We start from the raw sequence: 19462 nt of genomic DNA on the forward strand, positions 1-19462 counted from the left end.
GATGGACTAAAAGAAGAAAGTCTGAGCTGCCTCAGAACCTTACCTCTTCCTTAGGCTTTGAGGCCCCTCAAGGTTCACATCTACTCCAACAATGGCTCTTCATAGCTTAGTCCAGTTTGAACACATTCACATGGGGCTCGGTGCAGCGGCTAACACCTGTAATCCCCAGCACTTTGGGAGGCTGAGGTGGGCAGATCACCTGAGGTTGGGAGTTCAAGACTAGTCTGGCCAACATGGTGAAATCCTATCTCCACCAAAAACACAAAAATTAGCCAGGCGGGCCAGGCGCGGTGGCTCAAGCCTGTAATCCCAGCACTTTGGGAGGCCGAGACGGGCGGATCACGAGGTCGAGAGATCGAGACCATCCTGGCTAACACGGTGAAACCCCGTCTCTACTAAAAAAATACAAAAAACTAGCCGGGCGAGGTGGCGGGCGCCTGTAGTCCCAGCTATTCCGGAGGCTGAGGCAGGAGAATGGCGTGAACCCGGGAGGCGGAGCTTGCAGTGAGCTGAGATCCGGCCACTGTACTCCAGCCTGGGCGACAGAGCGAGACTCCGTCTCAAAAAAAAAAAAAAAAAAAAAAAAAATGAAAATTAGCCAGGTATGGTGCCTGTAGTCCTAGCTACTAGGGAGGCTGAGGCAGGAGAATGGTGTGAACCTGGGAGACAGAAGTTGCAGTAAACCGAAATCACACCACTGCACTCCAGCCTGGGCAACAGAACAAGACTCTGTCTCAAAAAATAATAAAAATAAATAGATAAATAAATAAATAAAATAAAATAGGCGAGGTGCAGTGGCTCATGCCTGTAAATCCCAGCACTTTGGAAAATCAAGATGGGCAGATCACGAGGTCAGGAGTTCAAGACCAGCCTGGCCAACAGGGGTGAAACCCCGTCTCTACTAAAAATACGAAAATTAGCCAGGCAGGGTACCATACGCCTGTAGTCCCAGCTAGTCGTGAGGCTGAGGCAGAAGAATTGCTTGAACCCAGGAGGTGGAGGCTCATCTCAAAAAAAAAAGAAGTATGTCTTCCATGCTTCTTCGAAATAACTCCATATGTTTATATGACAAATATGACTCCTTACAATGGAAATTGATTTTTTTTTCCATGTGAATGTATTCATTTTATTTTTTTTTTTTTGGAGACAGAGTCTCACTCTGTCACCCAGGCTGGAATGCAGTGGCATGATCTCAGCTGCACTGGAGTGCAGTGGCACAATCTCGGCTCACTGCAAGTTCCGCCTCCCAGGTTCATGCCAGTCTCCTGCCTCAGCCTCCCGCGTAGCTGCGACCACGGGTGACCGCTACCACGCCCAGCTAATTTTTTTTTTTTTTTTTTTTTTTGTATTTTTTAGTAGAGACAGAGTTTCACCGTGTTAGCCAGGATGGTCTCAGTCTCCTGACCTCGTGATCCACCCGCCTCAGCCTCCCAAAGTGCCGGGATTACAAGCATGAGCTACCGCGCCCATCCAGGACTGACATATTTCTATTCTTTTGCCTGGGTTTTGTTTGTTTGTATTTTTATTTTTTTGAGATGGAGTCTCACTTTGTTACCCAGGCTGGAGTGCAATGGCACCACCTCGGTTCACTGCAACCTCCGCTTCCTGGGTTCAAGCAGTTCTCCTGCCTCAGCCTTCCGAGTAGCAGGAACTACAGGCGCATACCACCAAGCCCAGCTAATTTTTTTTGTATTTTTAGTAGAATCGTGGTTTCACCATATTGGTCAGGCTGTTCTTGAGCTCCTGAACTCAGGTGATCCGGCCGCCCTAGTCCTCCCAAAGTGCTGGGATTACATGCCCTGAGCCACTGCAGCCAGCCTTTTGTCTTTTTTTTTTTTTTTTTTTTTTTTTTAAATAAGACAGGGTCTTGCTCCATTACCCAGGATAAAATGCAGTGGTACGTTCACAGGTCGCTGCAGCCTCACACTCCTGGCTCAAACAATCCTCCTGTCTCAGCCTTCCGAGTAGCTGGGACTACAGGCCCATGCTACCACAACTAGCTATTTTTATTTTTTTGCAGAAACAGGGTCTTGCTATCTTGCCTAGGCTGGTCTCCAACTCTTAGGCTCAAGTAATCCTCCCACCTTGGCCTCCCAAACTGCTGGGATTGCAATCACAAGTCACTGTATTCCACCCCATTTCTTTTTTTTCTTTTTTTTTTTTTTTTTGAGACGGAGTCTCGCTCTGTCGCCCAGGCTGGAGTGCAGTGGCAGGATCTCAGCTCACTGCAAGCTCCACCTCCCGGGTTTATGCCATTCTCCTGCCTCAGCCTCCTGAGTAGCTGGGACTACAGGTGCCTGCCACCACGCCCAACTAGTTTTTTGTATTTTTTTTAGTAGAGATGGGGTTTTACCATGTTAGCCAGGATGGTCTCGATCTCCTGACCTTGTGATCCGCCCATCTCAGCCTCCCAAAGTGCTGGGATTACAGGTTTGAGTCACCACGCCCAGCCCCCTATTTCTATTTTTAAGGATACTAGACAACTGCAGGGTTTGTGATAGAAGTTTTTTTTTTTTTTTTTGAGACGGAGTCTCGCTCTGTCGCCCAGGCTAGAGTGCAGTGGCCGGATCTCAGCTCACTGCAAGCTCCGCCTCCCGGGTTTATGCCATTCTCCTGCCTCAGCCTCCCGAGCAGCTGGGACTACAGGCGCCCGCTACCTCGCCCGGCTAGTTTTTTTTTTGTATTTTTTAGTAGAGACGGGGTTTCACCGTGTTAGCCAGGATGGTCTCGATCTCTTGACCTCGTGATCCGCCCGTCTCGGCCTCCCAAAGTGCTGGGATTACAGGCTTGAGCCACCGCGCCCGGCTGTGATAGAAGTTATTCCATTAGGCCATTTATCTGCCCCATGCCAGAGGAGTCCCTGGTTTAGGGGCATTTTCATCACGGTTCTATTTTCTTTTCTTTTTTTTTTTTTTTTTTTGAAACACATTCTCGCTCTGTCCCCTAGCCTGGAGTGCAATGGCGCAGTCTCAGTTCACTGCAACCTCTGCCTCCCAGGTTCAAACGATTCTCCTGCCTCATCCTCCCGAGTAGTTGGGATTACAGGCGCCCATCACCATGCCTGCTAATTTTTGTATTTTTAGTAGACAGGAGGTTTCACCATGTTGGCCAGGCTGGTCTGGAACTCCTGATCTCAGGTGATCTGCCCGCACTGGCCTGCTAAAGTGCTGGGATTACAGGCGTGAGCCACTGCACCCGGCCATGGTTCTATTTTCAATCAGGAAATTAACATTTGTATTTTTCCCAAATACTGACGGACTGTAAACTGGCACAACCACTTGCATTATCTAGTGAAGCTGAAAATATCCATTCTATGAACCCGAGCAATTTTACCCATCAGTGTATATGAAGGAACTTTTAGAAGAATGTTCACAGCAGCACTCTTAATAGCTAAAACCTGGAAGCAACTCAGACATCTATTAATAGTGGAATGGATAAATACATTATGGTATATTCATACAACAGAATACTACATAAAAAAATGGGAATGGGCCGGGCGCGGTGGCTCAAGCCTGTAATCCCAGCACTTTGGGAGGCCGAGACGGGCGGATCACGAGGTCGGGAGATCGAGACCATCCTGGCTAACATGGTGAAACCCCGTCTCTACTAAAAAATACAAAAAACTAGCCGGGCGAGGTGGCGGGCGCCTGTAGTCCCAGCTACTGGGGAGGCTGAGGCAGGAGAATGGCGTAAACCCGGGAGGCGGAGCTTGCAGTGAGCTGAGATCCGGCCACTGCACTCCAGCCTGGGCGGCAGAGCGAGACTCCGTCTCAAAAAAAAAAAAAAAAAAAAAAAAAAAAAAAAAAATGGGAATGAACAGCTGCACACAATGTGAACAAATTTCAGAAACACTGTATTAAGACAACATAATACAGTATGAGTCCATTTATATAAAACTCAAAAAGAAACAAATCTAAACTATGTCAAGGGTTACGGAGATGGTAAAGGTAAAAAGAAAAAGAATGTGCCGGGCGCGGTGGCTCACGCCTGTAATCCCAGCACTTTGGGAGGCCGAGACGGGCGGATCACAAGGTCAGGAGATCGAGACCATCCCGGCTAACACGGTGAAACCCCGTCTCTACTAAAAAATACAAAAAAAAACTAGACGGGTGAGGTGGCGGGCGCCTGTAGTCCCAGCTACTGGGGAGGCTGAGGCAGGAGAATGGCGTGAACCCGGGAGGCGGAGCTTGCAGTGAGCTGAGATCCGGCCACTGCACTCCAGCCTGGGCGACAGAGCGAGACTCCGTCTCAAAAAAAAAAAAAAAAAAAAAAAGAAAAAGAAAAAAGAATGTGATCACAGAATAACAGCTGTCTGCAAGGCCTGAGAAGCTGTGATCAGGAAGGGACCCACAAAGGGTTCAGGGATACTCGCATTGTTCTATTTCTTGAAAAAGTAGTAGTTTCGCCAGCATTTACTTTATACTTTTTCATTAAATTGTACAGAGATCGCCTAAATTTACATGGATGGGTAAATATTTCACAAATTTTAAGAAAGAGAAAAACATGGGTGGGCACAGTGGCTCAGGCCCGTAATCTCAGCACTTTGGTAGGCGGAGGTGGGCAGATCACGAGGTCAAGAGTTCGAGACCAGCCTGGCCAACATAGTGAAACACCGTTCCCACTATAAATACAAAAAAATTAGCAGAGCGTGGTGTTGGGCATCGGTAGCCCCAGCTACTCAGGAGGCTGAGGCAGGAGAATGGCATGAACTCAGGAGGTGGAGGTTGCAGCGAGCCGAAATCGCGCCATTGCACTCCAGCCTGGGCGACAAGAGTTAAATTCCATCTCAAAAAAAAAAAAAAAAAAAAAAAGAGAGAGAGAAAAACAGCCTTCTGACACAGCCACCATTTCTACCTACAGTTTGGCCCTTGCTGGAAGAGTGAGACGAAAGGAGCATTCCTTCCCTCTTTCAGCAAAGGAAGAAATTAATCTATCATGTCTTCATACAGCCACATCAATTTAATAACAGAAATCACAATCTAATGTAATAACTAGGAAAAAATAAAAAGGAAGCATTTAAGTGAAGTCTGGAGAGGACTTAAAACATCTGGAACAAAATGTAGGGCAACAGAATAACAGAAAAGAACAGGTATTAGGCTGGGCGCAGGGGCTCACGCCTGTAATCCCCATACTTTAGGAGGCCAAGGTGGGCGGATCACGAGGTCTGGAGATCGAGACCATCCTGACTAACACAGTGAAACCCTGTCTCTACTAAAAAATACAAAAAATAAGGAGGGCATGGTGGCAGACACCTGTAGTCCCAGCTCCTTGGGAGGCTGAAGCAGGAGAATGGTGTGAACACAGGGGGCGGAGCTTGCAGTGAGCCAAGATCTCACCACAGCACTCCAGCCCAGGCAACACAGCGAGACTCTGTCTCAAAAAAATAACAACAATAAAAAGAAAAGAACAGGTATTCATGTAACACCTAATTCTAAAGCTAATTCAGAATTCAGAAATCAGAGACCCTTACAAATCAAGAGTGGTCATTTAAAAACCAGACAAGAAAGAAGCACGGCACATCAAATATAAACCACAACTAATTAAACTAAAAGAAAGTATATTACAAAAAAAAAAAAAAAGCATATCCAAAGTAAGGAAAGACATCCCTGATTCTGAAGCTGCCTTAAAGAAAGACAGTCACGTCCAGAGCCCCTGACTTTGGTTACTTTCCTAGAGCAATTCAAAGTTAAAAGAAAATTAAGCCACTATTTGATCTTTAGTTTGAAATGACAACATAAGCTGGAGAGAGGATGTGGAACTGCAGAGGTTCTCAAAGAGGTATACGAATACTTCATCAGAGAGGACCCGAAGGAAGACATCTAATAAGTAAATCTTAGTTGACAAACTTGGAGAAACATTATTTATAAACACCAATTTACAAGGAAGATCTCAAACTTAATAGTTAAAAACAAAGATAACCCAGAACAAGCAAGCCTAAAAAACTAATCAAAATTTGGCCGGGTGCAGTGGCTCACACCTGTAATCCCAACACTTTGGGAGGCCGAGGGCGGGTGGATCACGAGGTCAGGAGTTCGAGGCCAGCCTGATCAACATGGTGAAACCCCATCTCTACCAAAAATACAAACATTAGCCGGGCATGGTGGCACAAGCCTGTAGTCCCAGCTACTCGGGAGGCTGAGGCAGGAGAATCACTTCAACCTGGGAGGCGGAGGAGGCTGCAGTGAGCCGAGATCACACCACTGCACTCCAGCCTGGGTGACAGAGTGAGACTCCGTCTCAAAAAAAAAAAAAAAAAATCAAAATTTTAAGTGTATCCTAGAAAAACTTTACAGCTTTTCTTTGAACCATCTAGGTCCTTTTAAAAGCTGATGCCTTGCCATGCTTAAATATGCGGGTTCCACTGACTTAAATCCTAACAGGAGAAAACTGCGCAAGTAGCAAACTGGCTGAGTTCAAAGATGCTGTTCTCCCACATCTTCATTTTACAGCACCTAACAGTTTCTGGAAGACAGCACGCAGAATAATTGACAGGATTTGTAATGCTTCAGTATTACCAGAAAAAAAAACTGCACACATACTTCCAGCATATGAACAATTTTAACTCACCAGTCACCATGTTGCATGTATTTCTGCTGCTTGTCCTGAGTTCTTAAGACTTCTAATATTCTGAAGAAGATAGAACAAAAAAGTTCCTTCCATCCTCAGCCTCTTTTTATTAATAATTTTAACTTTGTTCTTAAAAAAAATACAGTACATTAGAAAGAACTACCCCACCATTATCAAATCTGATGGCTAATTTTACTTCCTGTTAGCTTCCTTTTCCTGAAGCTTAATGGAGCAAGACTGTAAATCATAAACTAGCAGATATTTTGTATTAGAAAATAGAGGTGCATATTTCTCTAGGACAAACCTAGAACTTCCTTGACACTAAAACACAGTGGCAGGGTCAAAAGAAAGAACTGAAAAGGACTGAAATCCTACATCAAAAGTGACTTTTACAGTCATACACTGTCAGATTTTAGTAATTTCTCTTGGAGATTTCTGCAATTTCAAAAAAGGCAAAGCACTGATTCTCAGGTTGTTCAATTTTGTTTTAAGGTCAACTTTTTGGCTGAGGCAAAGGTGGGCCCTTAGTATAACAGACTAAAGTAAGCCCCTCCCACCTACGCAAAAGAAAAGCCTGCGTTTAAGGATTTAAACTGGCATTTTAGAGCTCGGAGTTCACATGGTCCACATAAGCGAATTCCCTTCCGGAGCGCACAGTGGTGACGTGTATGAATTGCGCTTATGGACGTATTAATTTCTAATGAAAGATAAGCAGCTACCACTCAAGGGCCTTCTAATATTAACCTTCCCTGCCCGGCACAAAGCCCAGTACAAGGTGAGGAAATCCGAAGGGGCTCACTGCCCTCTCAAGCCAACAGGGCTTGGTTTCCGAAGCAGAAGCACCCTACCCAAGCACCCACACCGTACTTGGGCCTCAAGTAACGGCATTCTTTGAGGAGAACGGGCAATCTCGCCCCGCTCACAGAGGAGTGGAGCCGCAAGCCAGACAGCAAAGCTGGTTGGTTTCTTTCCAGGCCGAGGCCACGGATGCCCGGGAACGTCACCAGACCAGAAAGGACCCAATCCTCAACCTTCCCCGCACAACGAGCCTCGGCCGGCCCTCTGCTCAGCAGAAGCCTCCTGCGCGCTCTCGAGGCGGCACCGCCACCCAACATCAGAGCGCGCGCCCCAAAACTGGGGGGGTTGTGAAGGGCGCGCGCCACGGAAAGCCGCTCTTGCCCACGGGCCACAGCTCCTAGAGGAAAGATATCCGGGCCGGGAACGCGCACGTCGGCGGCCACGCGCACCGAGAGCCGCACAGCGCGCGCGCGCCCGCGCGTAAAAACAGGCTCAGCCGCGCGCCCGCACCAGCGCGCGATCTCGCGCCGCGCCCACCCAAATCTCCGGCCCACCCCTCCCCCACCCACAAGGCGGGGTGCGCGAGCCCAGGAACGTTTTCGGCTCCGGAGCCGCCCCGAGTTCTCCAGGGCCCAGCGGTAGCGGCCCGCCCGCCCCCGCCCGCCCCCGCCCGCCGTTGTGTGGGGTGGGCTCCCCGACTCAGGCCCACAGCCTCGCCGCATCCCCGCCCGCACTGGAGCCCTCACCCGGCGACGTCACCGCCGCCGCCGCCTCCGCTCTACCCGCCGGCCCCGCCGCACCGCCAGGGACCCTGGTTCTGCCGTCGTCGCTCCAAGACCGACAGGGTTTTCTCCTCACAGCTCCCTGGGCGCCATCTTACATTCAACCCTCACAGCCAATAGGAGTCAATTGCTCCTCTCGCGAGAATCGGGGCGTCGGTCCCGCGAGATCTGGGACTGCCTCCCGGCCAGACTTAAAGTGAACGCTTCAGCAGGGGAGGCTGGCCGCGCCTCTGGCTGCTAGAGCGGATGGTGGATCATAGAGTATGGACGGCTCGCTCCGCCCATGGACGTCCCTCCATGTGGGGTGGAGCTAGGGCCGTGACTTGGCTTAGTAGTGGAGCCTCGGAAGGCTAGGGCTCCAAGCTAGCTCCTTGGACCCACCTTCGGTCGCCCGCCAGAGCCTCCTTTGGTCGAGCACCCCCACGCGGGGCGGGGCCTGGCCGGGCTCGGCCTCTCGCTTAAGGTAGACCCCACAAACTTCTGTCCTGGGCCTGGCGTCCCCAGGCGTGCCCTGCCTGGAAAGCCTCTAGGTTGCTCACCTCCTGGAGGACTCAGCATCTGGAACTCCCGCCATCTGCTGCCATCTGAGTTCAGCCTTCAGCAGTTGGGTCCACCTTAAAGCGGGCCCCCGGGTAGCCTAGTGTTTGTATACAGGGAAAATGTGGAAGGCGTTAAAGCTGCAGGCACACTCAGGCCTCAGCAGCAGCCCACACTGCCCCCAGAGGGCTTCCAGGCAGACTCTTTTTGCCTCGGAGCTTTTGCCCTTGTTCCTCTTATCCTGGCAAACTCCCCGTAGTCTTTCTGTAGTCTTTCGTGATTCCCTTCAGAAGTCACTTCGTTAGAGTAATCTTTTCTGAGGCCCAGGCTGGGTCAGGAACCTCTTCCAGTCTTGCACAAGCCCCAGGGAGACCTCTCCCATACAGTGCATGGTCACCCATTTCCCCTCCCGTGAACTTGGAAGGGCACCACAGCACGTATGCCTCATCTGTGTCTGGCACGTAGTAGGCACTCAAAAATTATATGCTGAATGGGCCGGGCGCGGTGGCTGACGCCTGTAATCCCAACACTTTGGGAGGCCGAGGCGGGTGGATCACCTAAGATCAGGAGTTCGAGACCAGCCAGGCCAACATGGCGAAACCCCGTCTCTACTAAAAATACAGAATTAGCCGAGTGTGGCCATGCATGCCTGTGATCCCAGCCACTTAAGAGGCTGAGGCAGGAAAACTGCTTGAACCTGGGAGGCGGAGGTTGCAGTGAGCTGAGATCACGCTATTGCACTCCAGCCTGGGCAACAGAGTGAGACTCTGTCTCAAAAGTAAAAAAGAATTATATGCTAATTGGGCGCAGGGGCTCACGCCTGCAATCCCAGCACTTTGGGAGGCCGAGTTGGGTGGATAACCTGAGGTCAGGAATTCCAGACCAGTCTGGCTAACTTGGTGAAACCCCTTCTCTACTAAAATTACAAAAATTACTCGTGAGTGGTGGCGCCCACCTGTAATCCCAGCTACTTGGGAGGCTGAGGCATGAGAATCGCTTGAACCCAGGAGGCAGAGGTTGCAGTGAGCTGAGATCGAGCCACTGCACTCCAGCCTGGGCTACAGAGTGGAACTCCACATCAAAAAAAAAAAAAGAAAAGAAAAAAAGAATTATATGCCGAATGATCAGACTGGGAGCTAGGACTCTCTTCTTCAACCAGCAGAAACAAACCTTTTAGATCCCTCTGGCACAGAGGTCCTAACCATGGACAAACACCACAGAGCCCTCCATTCCCTCAGATCAGGTGCGGAGGGCATGAATCCCACCCAGGCCCCCGCTGCCTTTAAGCACCAAAAAGTGCACCAGTCCTTTCAGAGCTGTCAGTACCACTCTGTTCTGGGAAAGCCCATTCTCACAGACAAAATGTGCAAAAGGCACAACTCCGTCCCCCAACCATACCACCACCACCACCAGCATGTCTCCAGGGCCCTCAGATGCTAGAAGCGCAGAGGTAACACACAGACTCTAGGAGAATTTAGCTGTTCTTTATTGACATAAAATTTGGGGTGGCGAAGGTAGCCCCAACCTCCAGGATGAGGTAGGTTCAGTGCTTCCAGCTCACACCTTTCCTGGGTCTTCCTTCAGTGTGACAGTTCGGTTAAAAACAAGCTGGAGGGCAGAGGGAAAGGATGACCATCAACCCAGAACAAGGCCAGGGAGGCCTGGGCAGGTTTCACCCCAGACACCTCCCCCTAACTTCCTTCTTAAGCCAAAGAAGCCAAGGGACTAAGGGTCAGGAGACCCAGGTCCTCAATAACTTTGTGACTTTGGGTAAGGGACTGGATGGGGCTCTAGGCTGTAGTATTATATGGACTACAACAACCACCGTGGGGGTCTAGGGTGTAGTTTTATATGGATTATAACAACCACCATGTTTGCCCCCTACTTTAAGGAGTAAGAAAGACAGGGTGGGCTGGTGCAGTGGCTCACACCTGTAATCTCAGCACTTTTGGAGGCTGAGACAGGCATATCATCTGAGGTCAGCAGTTCGAGACCAGCCTAGCCAACATGGCCAAACCCCATCTCTACTAAAAATACAAAACTTAGGCCGGGCGCGGTGGCTCACGCCTGTAATTCCAGCACTTTGGGAGGCAGGCGGATCACGAGGTTAGCAGATCGAGACCAGCCTGGCTAACACAGTGAAACCCCGTCTCTGCTAAAAAACAGAAAAAATTAGCCGGACATGGTGGCAGGTGCCTGTAGTCCCACCTACTCCGGAGGCTGAGGCAGGAGAATGGCGTGAACGCAGGAGGCAGAGCTTGCAGTAAGCCGAGATTGTGCCATTACACTCCAGCCTGGGTGACAGAGTAAGACTCCGTCTAAAAAAAAAAAAAAATTAGCCGGGCACGGTGGCATGTGCCTATAATCCCAGCTACTAGGAAGGCTGAGGCAAGAGAATGGCTTGAGCCAGGGAGGCGGAGGTTGCAGTGGGCGGAGATTGTGCCACTACACTGCAACCTGGGCGAAAGAGTAAGATTCCATCTCAAAAAAAAAAAAAAAAAAGAAAAAAAAAAATTAGCTGGGCATGGTGACATGTGCCTGTAATCCCAGCTACTTGGAAGGCTGAGGCAGGAGAATGGCTTGAACCTGGGAGGTGGAGGTTGCAGTGGGCCAAGATGGTGCCACTGTACTCCAGCCTGGGAAACAGGGCAAGACTCCATTAAAAAGGAAAAAAAAAAAGGATGGCAGTGTGGCTGGGCACAGTGGCTCATGCCTATAATCCCAGTACTCTGGGAGGCTGACGCAGGAGGACTGCTTGAAGCCAGTAGTTCAACACCAGCCTGGGCAACATAGTGAGAACTCGCCTCTACAAAAAATTTTAAAATTAGCCAGGCATGGTAGTGTGCACATGTAGTCTCAAGCTACTCAGGAGACTTAGGCAGGAGGATAGCTTGAGCCCAGTAGTTCGAGGCCACGGTGAGCTATGATTGCAGCACTTCACACCACCCTGGGCAAGAGTAAGACCCCGTCTCTAAAGTAAATAAAAAGAAAGATTATTAGCTCCCTTAATGAAAGATATTAAAAATAATTATTTTATATATATATATATATATATATATATATATATTTTTTTTTTTTTTTTGGTAGGCATGGGTGTTTCACCATGTTGGCCAGGGTGGTCTCGAATTCCTGACTCCGGTGATCAGCCCGCCTTGGCCTCCCAAAGTGCTGGGATTATAGGTGTGAGCCACCATGCCAGGCCCCAAAAAATAATTAAAAAAAAAAAAAAAAAAAAGTCGGGCACAGTGGCTCATGCCGGTGATCCCAGCACTTTGGGAGGCCGAGGCAGACAGATCATGAGGTCAGGAATTTCAGACCATCCTGGCCAACATGGTGAAACCCCGTCTCTACTAAAAATATAAAACATTAGCCAGGCATGGTGGCAGGCGCCTGTAATCCCAGCTACTCAGGAGGCTGAGGCAGGAGAATCACTTGAACCTGGGAGGCAGAGGTTGCAGTGAGCCGAGATAGCGCCATTGCACTCCAGCCCTGGGCAACAACAGTGCAAGACTCCATCTCAAAAAAAAAAAAAAAAAAAAAAAGGCAGCCTTCATACAAAATTTTGTGCATAGACTTATCCTCAGTACCAGTTTCCCATTAGTAGAATATGAATACCAACTCCCTCAGGTGGTGTAGATTAACTAAGGGAATATATGCAGAGCACTTGGCACAGTGAATGGCAGCCACTCTCACTGCTGTAGATGAGGGCAAGTGGGTAAAGTCAAGCACCTTTCCCTGATGGCTGTCTGGATCCACGGAGAAGTATCCAAGACGCTCAAACTGGAACTTGTCGAAGGGTCTTGCCAGGGCCACAGAGCAGTCCACTAATGCTGCCTCCACCACGTGTAGTGATGCCTGCAGGCAGGGAACTCAGGCAACCATCCAACCAGGAAGGCCTACCTCCCAAACCCCAAACCTCATGAACCTACCAGGTTCAGGTCACTTAAGAATCCACCAGGCACCTCAGTAGGATCTTCAGGGTTCTTGTGCTGGAATCTGCAGCCAGAGTGAAGGTCATACCCCCAGCTGGACAGCCACAGCAGGCAATGTGCATCTGGTACCTGCCCCTACCCCCTCTCTGTTCACTCACAGTCGCTCATAGAGGCGAACCTCACACATCAAAGGCTGTGACACCCAGTGAATAAAGGCCTTTGGCTTCTCTCCAGCATCTGCCCGTCTGCAGGTCACCTCCAGACTCTCTACAGAACCACTGGGGCCCTAGAAGTAGGGGGAGGGGAGCAGCAATTAGATCTGGGAACCACAACCAGGATTGCAGGCTACACTCACATCCTGGCCCCAGCAGGCACTGCAGTAGGAAGGCTGCAGCTGGCTCTCACCTTGACAACACGCTGCAGCTCAATGACGTAGCCTGTATGCCTCAGGCCCACAGGCTGGCCCCAAGCCAGGCGCTTAAATCCTGGCTCTGGCTCCTAGACATAGGAAGTGGGGTAAACACAAGAGGCTGCAAGGGTCAAATAAGTGGTGAAGCTTCCCTACCCCCATGTCTGGCAAGGATTGGTTCATCTGAAGCAGGAAGTAGATGGACTGACAGAGATAAGGAGATGAAAGGTTCCCAGGACCAGACTCAGCAGCAAACGGGACCCTCCACCCCCACCATTTACCTCCTTGAAGTCAGTCCTCTCAATGAAGACAATGGGTGCAAAGGGAACCTGATGGAAGCCTTTGGTCTCATCAGCTGGGAAGTTGGGCACCTGGATGTCCAAGGACTATAGCAGGAGACAGGTATGAGTCATACTCAGCATGAGGACCCCCATGCCCAGAGCCAAGTGTATCCCCAGCTACACACACACATACACACACGTGTAGAACACATGTTGAGGCAGGCCCACCTTGGCAGCAGGAAAGTTGGTGATGATGACCCGTAGTGACTCCAGCACAGCCATGGCTCGTGGGGCTGTGTCATTCAGCACATCACGCACACAGGCTTCTAGAAGATGTGGCTCCATTGTGGTCTGTGCCACAGTCACTCCCACCTGGCAGGAAAGTTCAGCATCAGTCACAGCTACAATCACAAACTGCCACACTCAACCCTCAATCTGTCCACCCAACCTGCTGGGCTATACCCGGGCACAGAAGCTGTTGATGGCCTCAGGTGGGAAGCCCCGCCGTCGCAGGGCCGTGAGTGTAAAGAGCCGTGGGTCGTCCCAATCCCTGTGGATAAGAAGGTTGGTGAGAAGGCCTTTGGGAGTGCATGCCATTAACCTTTCATAAGCCAAACAGCCACACCTACCGCACAGCACCAGTTGCTACAAGCTGGAGGATCTTCCTCTTAGAGACAACAGCATAGTGCAGGTTGAGACGGCCATACTCCCACTGCACAGGGCAATAGATGTCCAGTGCATTGCAAAGCCAGAAATAGGAAGAGCGTCTGGGGTGGGAGAGTAGGGTTAGGACTGGCCAGCTCTGGAACCAGGCAGAGACCACAAGAAGGGCTGCTGGAATTCCATTGGCCCTACCACCCCATGGACCCAGCTCCCTCACCGGGCCTGGAATTCCTTGGTGCAGAGTGAGTGAGTGATGTGCTCGATGGAGTCACAGAGGCAGTGTGTGTAGTCGTAGGTGGGATAGATGCACCTGTGGGGCATAGGCAGTGGGCCCTACCATCCAGCCCTACTCTGCCCTATCCCATGGCCCATCGACCTGCTCCGCAGCCCCCCCATCCCACCCCATTCTACACCCACCATTTGTCCCCTGTGCGGTGGTGTGGTATATACTTGACTCGGTAGGCTACAGGGTCCATCTTGCCATCCTCCATCACCAGCTTCATCCGTAGTGTGGCCTCGCCCTCTGAAAACTTGCCCTTGCGCATTGCCTGAGGAGAACAAGGACTCAGGCTGTCTCTAAGCACAGGGGCATTTCATTCTGAGCACCTTGGCCCACCCAAACCCAGATGTTCCTCTAGGACCCCACCTCAAAGAGTAGCAGTGACTCCTCCGTGGGACGGTCTCTCCAGGGTGAGGGCAGAGTATTATGGCCTTTGAGCTCCTCTACTCGCTGGTGGCACACATAAGCCAGACCCCTGTGGGGAAGGGGTGTGAGTGCCCAGCATGGCTGTGACCTAGTCAGCCTGCCTGGCTCTACATCATGGCCCTGGCCTTACCTGCGGATGAGCTCCACAGCCCACGCATATAGCTGGTCAAAATAGTCAGAGGCATACGTCACTTTGTAAGGTGTGTAGCCTGGAGCAAAATGAGACAAAGTATGAGCAGCCAGCCAGAAACACCCAGTGGCAGGCCATGGTCCAAGGAGAGGCCCACTAACCACCAGCCCTTCTAGGCTTTGTCCAGTCCATACCCAGCCAGGCCACCATATCACAGATGGCACTGAAGAACTTTGCTTCCTCCTTCTCAGGGTTGGTGTCATCAAAACGCAGAAAACAGATGCCATTGTTGGCCTAGGAAAGTTGCACCACCTGTGAACTCCCATATCATCCATTAGCCCCACAATCCTGTTCATCAAACTAGGATATTCACAGAGCACTCTCATGTCAGATCTTTTTTTTTTTTTTTTCTGAGATGAAGTCTTACTCTCTCGCCCAGGCTGGAGTGCAGTGGCACGATCTTGGCTCACTGCAGCCTCCACCTCCCGGGTTTCTCCTGCAGCCTCCCAGTAGCTGAGACTACAAGCATGTGCCACCATGGCCAGCTAATTTTTGTATTTTTAGTAGAGGTGAGGTTTCACCATGTTGGCCAGGTTGGTCTCAAACTCCTGACCTCAAGTGATCCACCCACTTTAGCCTCCCAAAGTGTTGGGATTACAGGCGTGAGCCACCCCACCTGGCCTCATGTCAGAATTAAAAATGCCTTCATGAGCTTCTCTCACCTTCCTGCATCTAAATGTCTAGATAAGGCATCTCTTACACCAACTTGGAACAGACAACATAGCATCTTTCTAGGCCTACGGACTGCACTGGCAACTCCCCCAAATTTGAACTCACTGACTCCTCAGAGGGAGGGAGCTATTTATTCCAATAAGCTCAATAGATTCCTAGGTATCTGTCACACATGTGGTTCCTTTCCGTGGTCTCTGTCCACCTGGGTACATTATTGGGAGCAGACAGCAAGGCAGGGACATGGTATCCACTCATGGGAACCTCTAGTGGTCATCTTGCTGGCCAGGTGCCTAGACACATGCATACCTTGGCATAGCCAAAGTTGAAATTGATGGCTTTGGCATGTCCAATATGCAGGATTCCATTGGGTTCTGGTGGGAACCGGGTACGTACCTAAAATAAGGGGGATGGGAAAAGAGAAATAAAGTCAGAGCTCAGATGACCCTAAAGAAACAGAAGTTCCCTCCTAGGAAGGCCAAGGTAATGGGTAAGATGGGGGAGTATGGAGGCAGCCCAGGCACTCAGGCAGGTGTTTGATGGCACAAGCTCACATGACCACATTCCCACATACCTGCCCACCAGTAATCTCCAGGTGCTGCTTTAGTAGATTCATGGTATGTGGAGTGACCACATAGCCTGGGGTCTTGTAGTTCTCACCTGCCAGAACCAGAATAAGCCTAAGGACCAGGCTGCAGCCAAAGCCTCTGACCCTAGGGGCCTGACTATAGGAGCTGCTGCCAAGATCCAGCCCTCCCTAGGGTTTTGACATGCCCACTAACCAGGCTTGTGGAACTTAAGGGCCTCGCCCCGGAGCTGCTCCATCAGAGACAGGGTCTGGTCAGCAGTCTCACCTGTGGGGAACAAAACAAGGAAAACTTGTCCTCTGGATATATTTACCATATCCTACAGCCAGAACAGAACTGAGTAGATCCCTCTTCCCTCAATTCCAGAGACAAGAGATCTAGAGCCAGACATCTGAGGCCTCTCATGCCAGTCTCTGGGCAAAGGGAATAAAGGTAACACCAGGAATCCCAGTCTTGAGACAGAAGTCAGGGTACTGAGTAAGCCAAGGGCCTGAGGAGCCTGTAAGGACTCTTCTGAGGAGGTTCAGAAGTCAGGGAGCTGAATGCCGTGACAGGAGCCTCAAGCTTCTCACCATTCTCCATCACATCTTTCGCTGTCCTCCGGTCTGTTTCTTCCAGCCGAGCTTTTGCCACCTGAAAGAAGCCCCAGGTGCTTCAGAAAATGGCATCAAATTTTCTCTTGGACAGGGTCTTGGGATCACTGTGGTCAGACACTTCCTTCCCCAGCCTGAAGTCTCACCATACCTCACCTCACCCTCAGGGACTCAGGGCCATGCCCAGCCCTACCTTCGGCTTCTTCTCCAAATCAGCCTCCAGCTTGGGGCCCAGAAGGTGGAGGACCTGAGCAGAGACCAGAGTCAGGCAGGGACAGGAGTATCCTCTTTCAAGGAGCCCCTGACTGATCCTACCCACCCACCCAAGGCTTCCTGGCCTATCTACCAGCACTGACTGAAAGATCCTACCTAGCCCATCCCACCACTTCTCATGTGGGTCTGCTAGTTTAAAATGCTCTTGCTCTTGTTGCCCAGGCTGGAGTCTTGCTCTTGTTGCCCAGGGTGGAGGTGCAATGGCGTGGTCTCAGCTCACTGCAACCTCTGCCTCCTGGATTCAAGCAATTCTCCCCCCTCAGCCCTCCTGAGTAGTGGGGACTATAAGTGCCCGCCAGCACGCCCAGCTAATTTTTGTACTTTTTGTACAGATGGGCTTTTACCATGTTGGCCAGGCTGGTCTCGAACTCCTGACCTCAGGTGATCCGCCCACCTCAGCCTCCCAATAGTGCTGGGATTACAGGCGTGGGCCACCATGCCCAGCCCCCCCCACCTTTTTTATTGTTGTTGATTTTGAGACAGGGTCTCACTCTGTACCCCAGGAAGGAGTGCAGTGGTGCAATCAGAGCTTAATGCAGCCTTGACCTCTTAGGTTCAAGGAATTCTTCCACTTCAGCCCCACAAGTTGCTGGGACTACAGGTATACACCACCATGTCTGGCTAATTTTTAAATTTTCTGTAGAGATGGGTTCTCACTATGTTGCTCAGGCTGGTCTTGAACTCCTGGGCTCAAGTAATCCTCCTGCCTTGGCCTCCCAAAGTCCCGGGATCGTAAGCGTGAGCCACCGTGCCCAGCCCTCCTCCTGCCTTTTATCCCTTAGTGGATTCCAGGCCCTGTTCATGCCAGTCTTTGCCAGCTTCAGCTTAATGAAGCATGCCCACCTGCATGTCCACTTCATTCTTGATCATTTTGCCATCTGCCCATTTGAGCACAGCCCGAGCCTCTCCTAGAAGCATAGGCACAAGGAGCTGCAGAAAAGCAAAGAGTACTCCCCCCACCTCCTTTCCAAGGAAAGGTCCTGGCTGACCACGAGAACCAGAGCCTGAGCCCAGCCAGACCACTTTAAGTCACTCCTGTTCCTTCCCCCACCTCCCTCTCACTTGTGCCCAAAAGAAAAGGCATGACCAAAGAGAACAATATAGCCCCCTTCCAGGCCCTGCTCACCCATCAGCAGCCCCATGTTGAAATGGTAACGTTCCACCAGGAGCTGGGGCTGGTGCCTGTTAATGGCAGCCTCCACCTGCAGAAAGCCAAACCATGTGGTTCAGGAAAGCCACCTTTAGAGATATTCTGGGAACCCACACCCTCACTCTGGGTCTTCCTGGGGAGGGAAACTGAGCCACTCCTTTCCATGGCCAGGACTGGGGAAGAAGACGATGCCTGGGGAAAGACTCACAGCCTCCTCAATCTGCTCTGGGGTCACAATGACACCCACGCCACATTCCTGCTCAAAGTCCACAGTGTCGATGGGGTCCAAGGGGTGACTCCGCACATACTCAAGGGCAGCTGAGAAAAAAGAGCCCGTGAGTTTGTGGCATCTCTGCTCCAAGAAGTGGACAGACAGGGTCGTAATCTCATGAAACTCGAAGGACAGTCTGGCCTCCTGAAAAGTTAAGCCCTGGCACCACTACCCTAGAGGACACAGGGAAGAAAGAAGCACGTGTCGAGAGTGGATCCCCCTCAGACCCTGACAGTTCCCTTGTCAGTCTCACCATAGGCCACCCCCTCCATGCCTCAGTGCCTGTGCAGAACCAGGTGTCTAGAAAGAAACTGGAAGACTTGGCAAAAAGGGAAGACAGGGGTCTTGGCTGAAGGGAGGCATTGGTGCGAACTGGCAGGACAGGTAGGGGTCTCACCGCTTAGCTGGGGCTCAGTGTGGATCTTCTTACTGGCTATGTAGCTTACAAGGAAGGAGAGACGCCGAGTATCCCTGAGTCGGGAGGCCAAGCCATATAACAGGGTCCCGGTAGCCTTGTCAATGGTGGAACCCAGGGTCTGCTGAGCCTAGGGTCAGAGGGGTCAAGAGAGAAGCCCCGCGCTCAGAGAGGAAAGAGCGGGACAAGTGGGGCAGGTCGGAATCTGGACCCCGCCCCGCGCTGCGTTGCAGCCTGGTACGCAAACCAGGTCGGAGGCAGAGGGGCTCGCACCTGAGTAGCGGCCTCGCGCAGCTGCGCGCTCAGAGCCGTGTTCTTGAGCGTCTCGCGGGCCTTCTGCTCGCTCAGGCCGAGGCCAGTGAAGAGCGACAGGGAGTCCAGAGCCGCCATCGCAGAGACACCGGAAACCAAAAGAAACTTAGGACCGCGTCTGCAGGTCGGCGTTCACTCGCTGACCAATGAGAGCGAAGCCTCCGGGAAGAGCCAATGGTGTCCTTCCTTGGCGGTAGGGGGCGGGGCGCTCCAAGGTCGTCTACCCCATTTAAAGAACACAGGGCGGACAAACCGGCCTTTCCGGGGGCTTTGCTTCCGCCTCCGTGGAACTGGGCACTTGAAGGGGTGTTGGCGGGCGCAGGCAGG

The 19462-nt window shown here is 51.1% G+C and overlaps 2 protein-coding genes across 8 annotated transcripts in view; both read right to left on the reverse strand.

Moving 5' to 3' along the window:
- LOC105480424 (glutamine rich 1) overlaps positions 1-8275 on the reverse strand; it is a 71855-nt gene extending 63580 nt beyond the window's left edge. Inside the window, exons 1-2 of one of the 5 annotated variants that reach the window (XM_011739275.3) lie at positions 8112-8275; positions 6568-6627 (exon numbers count right to left, since the gene is read on the reverse strand). The gene's annotated coding sequence lies outside the window, so the exon portion shown is untranslated. Of the gene's footprint in view, positions 1-6567; positions 6628-6735; positions 6753-7434; positions 7794-8111 lie in introns of those variants that run through there. The other 4 variants (XM_011739274.3, XM_071091689.1, XM_071091688.1 and 1 more) reach the window with 4 other exon arrangements.
- Positions 8276-10152: 1877 nt separating this feature from the next.
- Positions 10153-19254, reverse strand: QARS1 (glutaminyl-tRNA synthetase 1). Of its 3 annotated transcripts, none has more exons than XM_011739278.3 (24): positions 19097-19254; positions 18806-18953; positions 18346-18455; positions 18114-18189; positions 17831-17895; positions 16908-16961; positions 16694-16754; positions 16317-16388; positions 16109-16194; positions 15844-15930; positions 15000-15099; positions 14806-14884; positions 14616-14724; positions 14387-14517; positions 14187-14279; positions 13936-14073; positions 13769-13856; positions 13535-13678; positions 13307-13411; positions 13022-13114; positions 12775-12902; positions 12614-12680; positions 12414-12539; positions 10153-10292 (listed from the first exon to the last, which is right to left on the reverse strand). In XM_011739278.3, exons 1-24 carry the CDS (start codon positions 19211-19213, stop codon positions 10242-10244), a joined length of 2328 nt encoding a protein of 775 aa, XP_011737580.1. In that variant the 5' UTR covers positions 19214-19254; the 3' UTR covers positions 10153-10241. The 3 variants fall into 3 exon arrangements, with proteins under 3 accessions (XP_011737580.1, XP_070947786.1, XP_070947788.1); XM_071091685.1 differs by lacking the exon at positions 10153-10292 and adding an exon at positions 11237-11655 and having other exon boundaries at positions 14420-14517; XM_071091687.1 differs by lacking the exon at positions 10153-10292 and adding an exon at positions 11242-11655 and having other exon boundaries at positions 19097-19253.
- Between the last annotated feature and the right edge of the window lie 208 nt (positions 19255-19462).

Source organism: Macaca nemestrina, chromosome 2 (genome assembly GCF_043159975.1).
Source record: "Macaca nemestrina isolate mMacNem1 chromosome 2, mMacNem.hap1, whole genome shotgun sequence".
NCBI classification, from domain to species: Eukaryota; Metazoa; Chordata; class Mammalia; order Primates; family Cercopithecidae; genus Macaca; species Macaca nemestrina.

Excerpts from the sequence above, each read along its gene's own strand:
- QARS1 (XM_071091687.1), bottom strand. The coding sequence starts at position 19,213 with ATGGCGGCTCTGGACTCCCTGTCGCTCTTCACTGGCCTCGGCCTGAGC. Across the intron at positions 12,903-13,021 it reads AGCTGCAGCGTGTTGTCAAG|GGCCCCAGTGGTTCTGTAGA; the intron begins GTGAGAGCCAGC and ends CCCTACTTCTAG. Across the intron at positions 12,681-12,774 it reads GTTCGCCTCTATGAGCGACT|ATTCCAGCACAAGAACCCTG; the intron begins GTGAGTGAACAG and ends CTCTGGCTGCAG.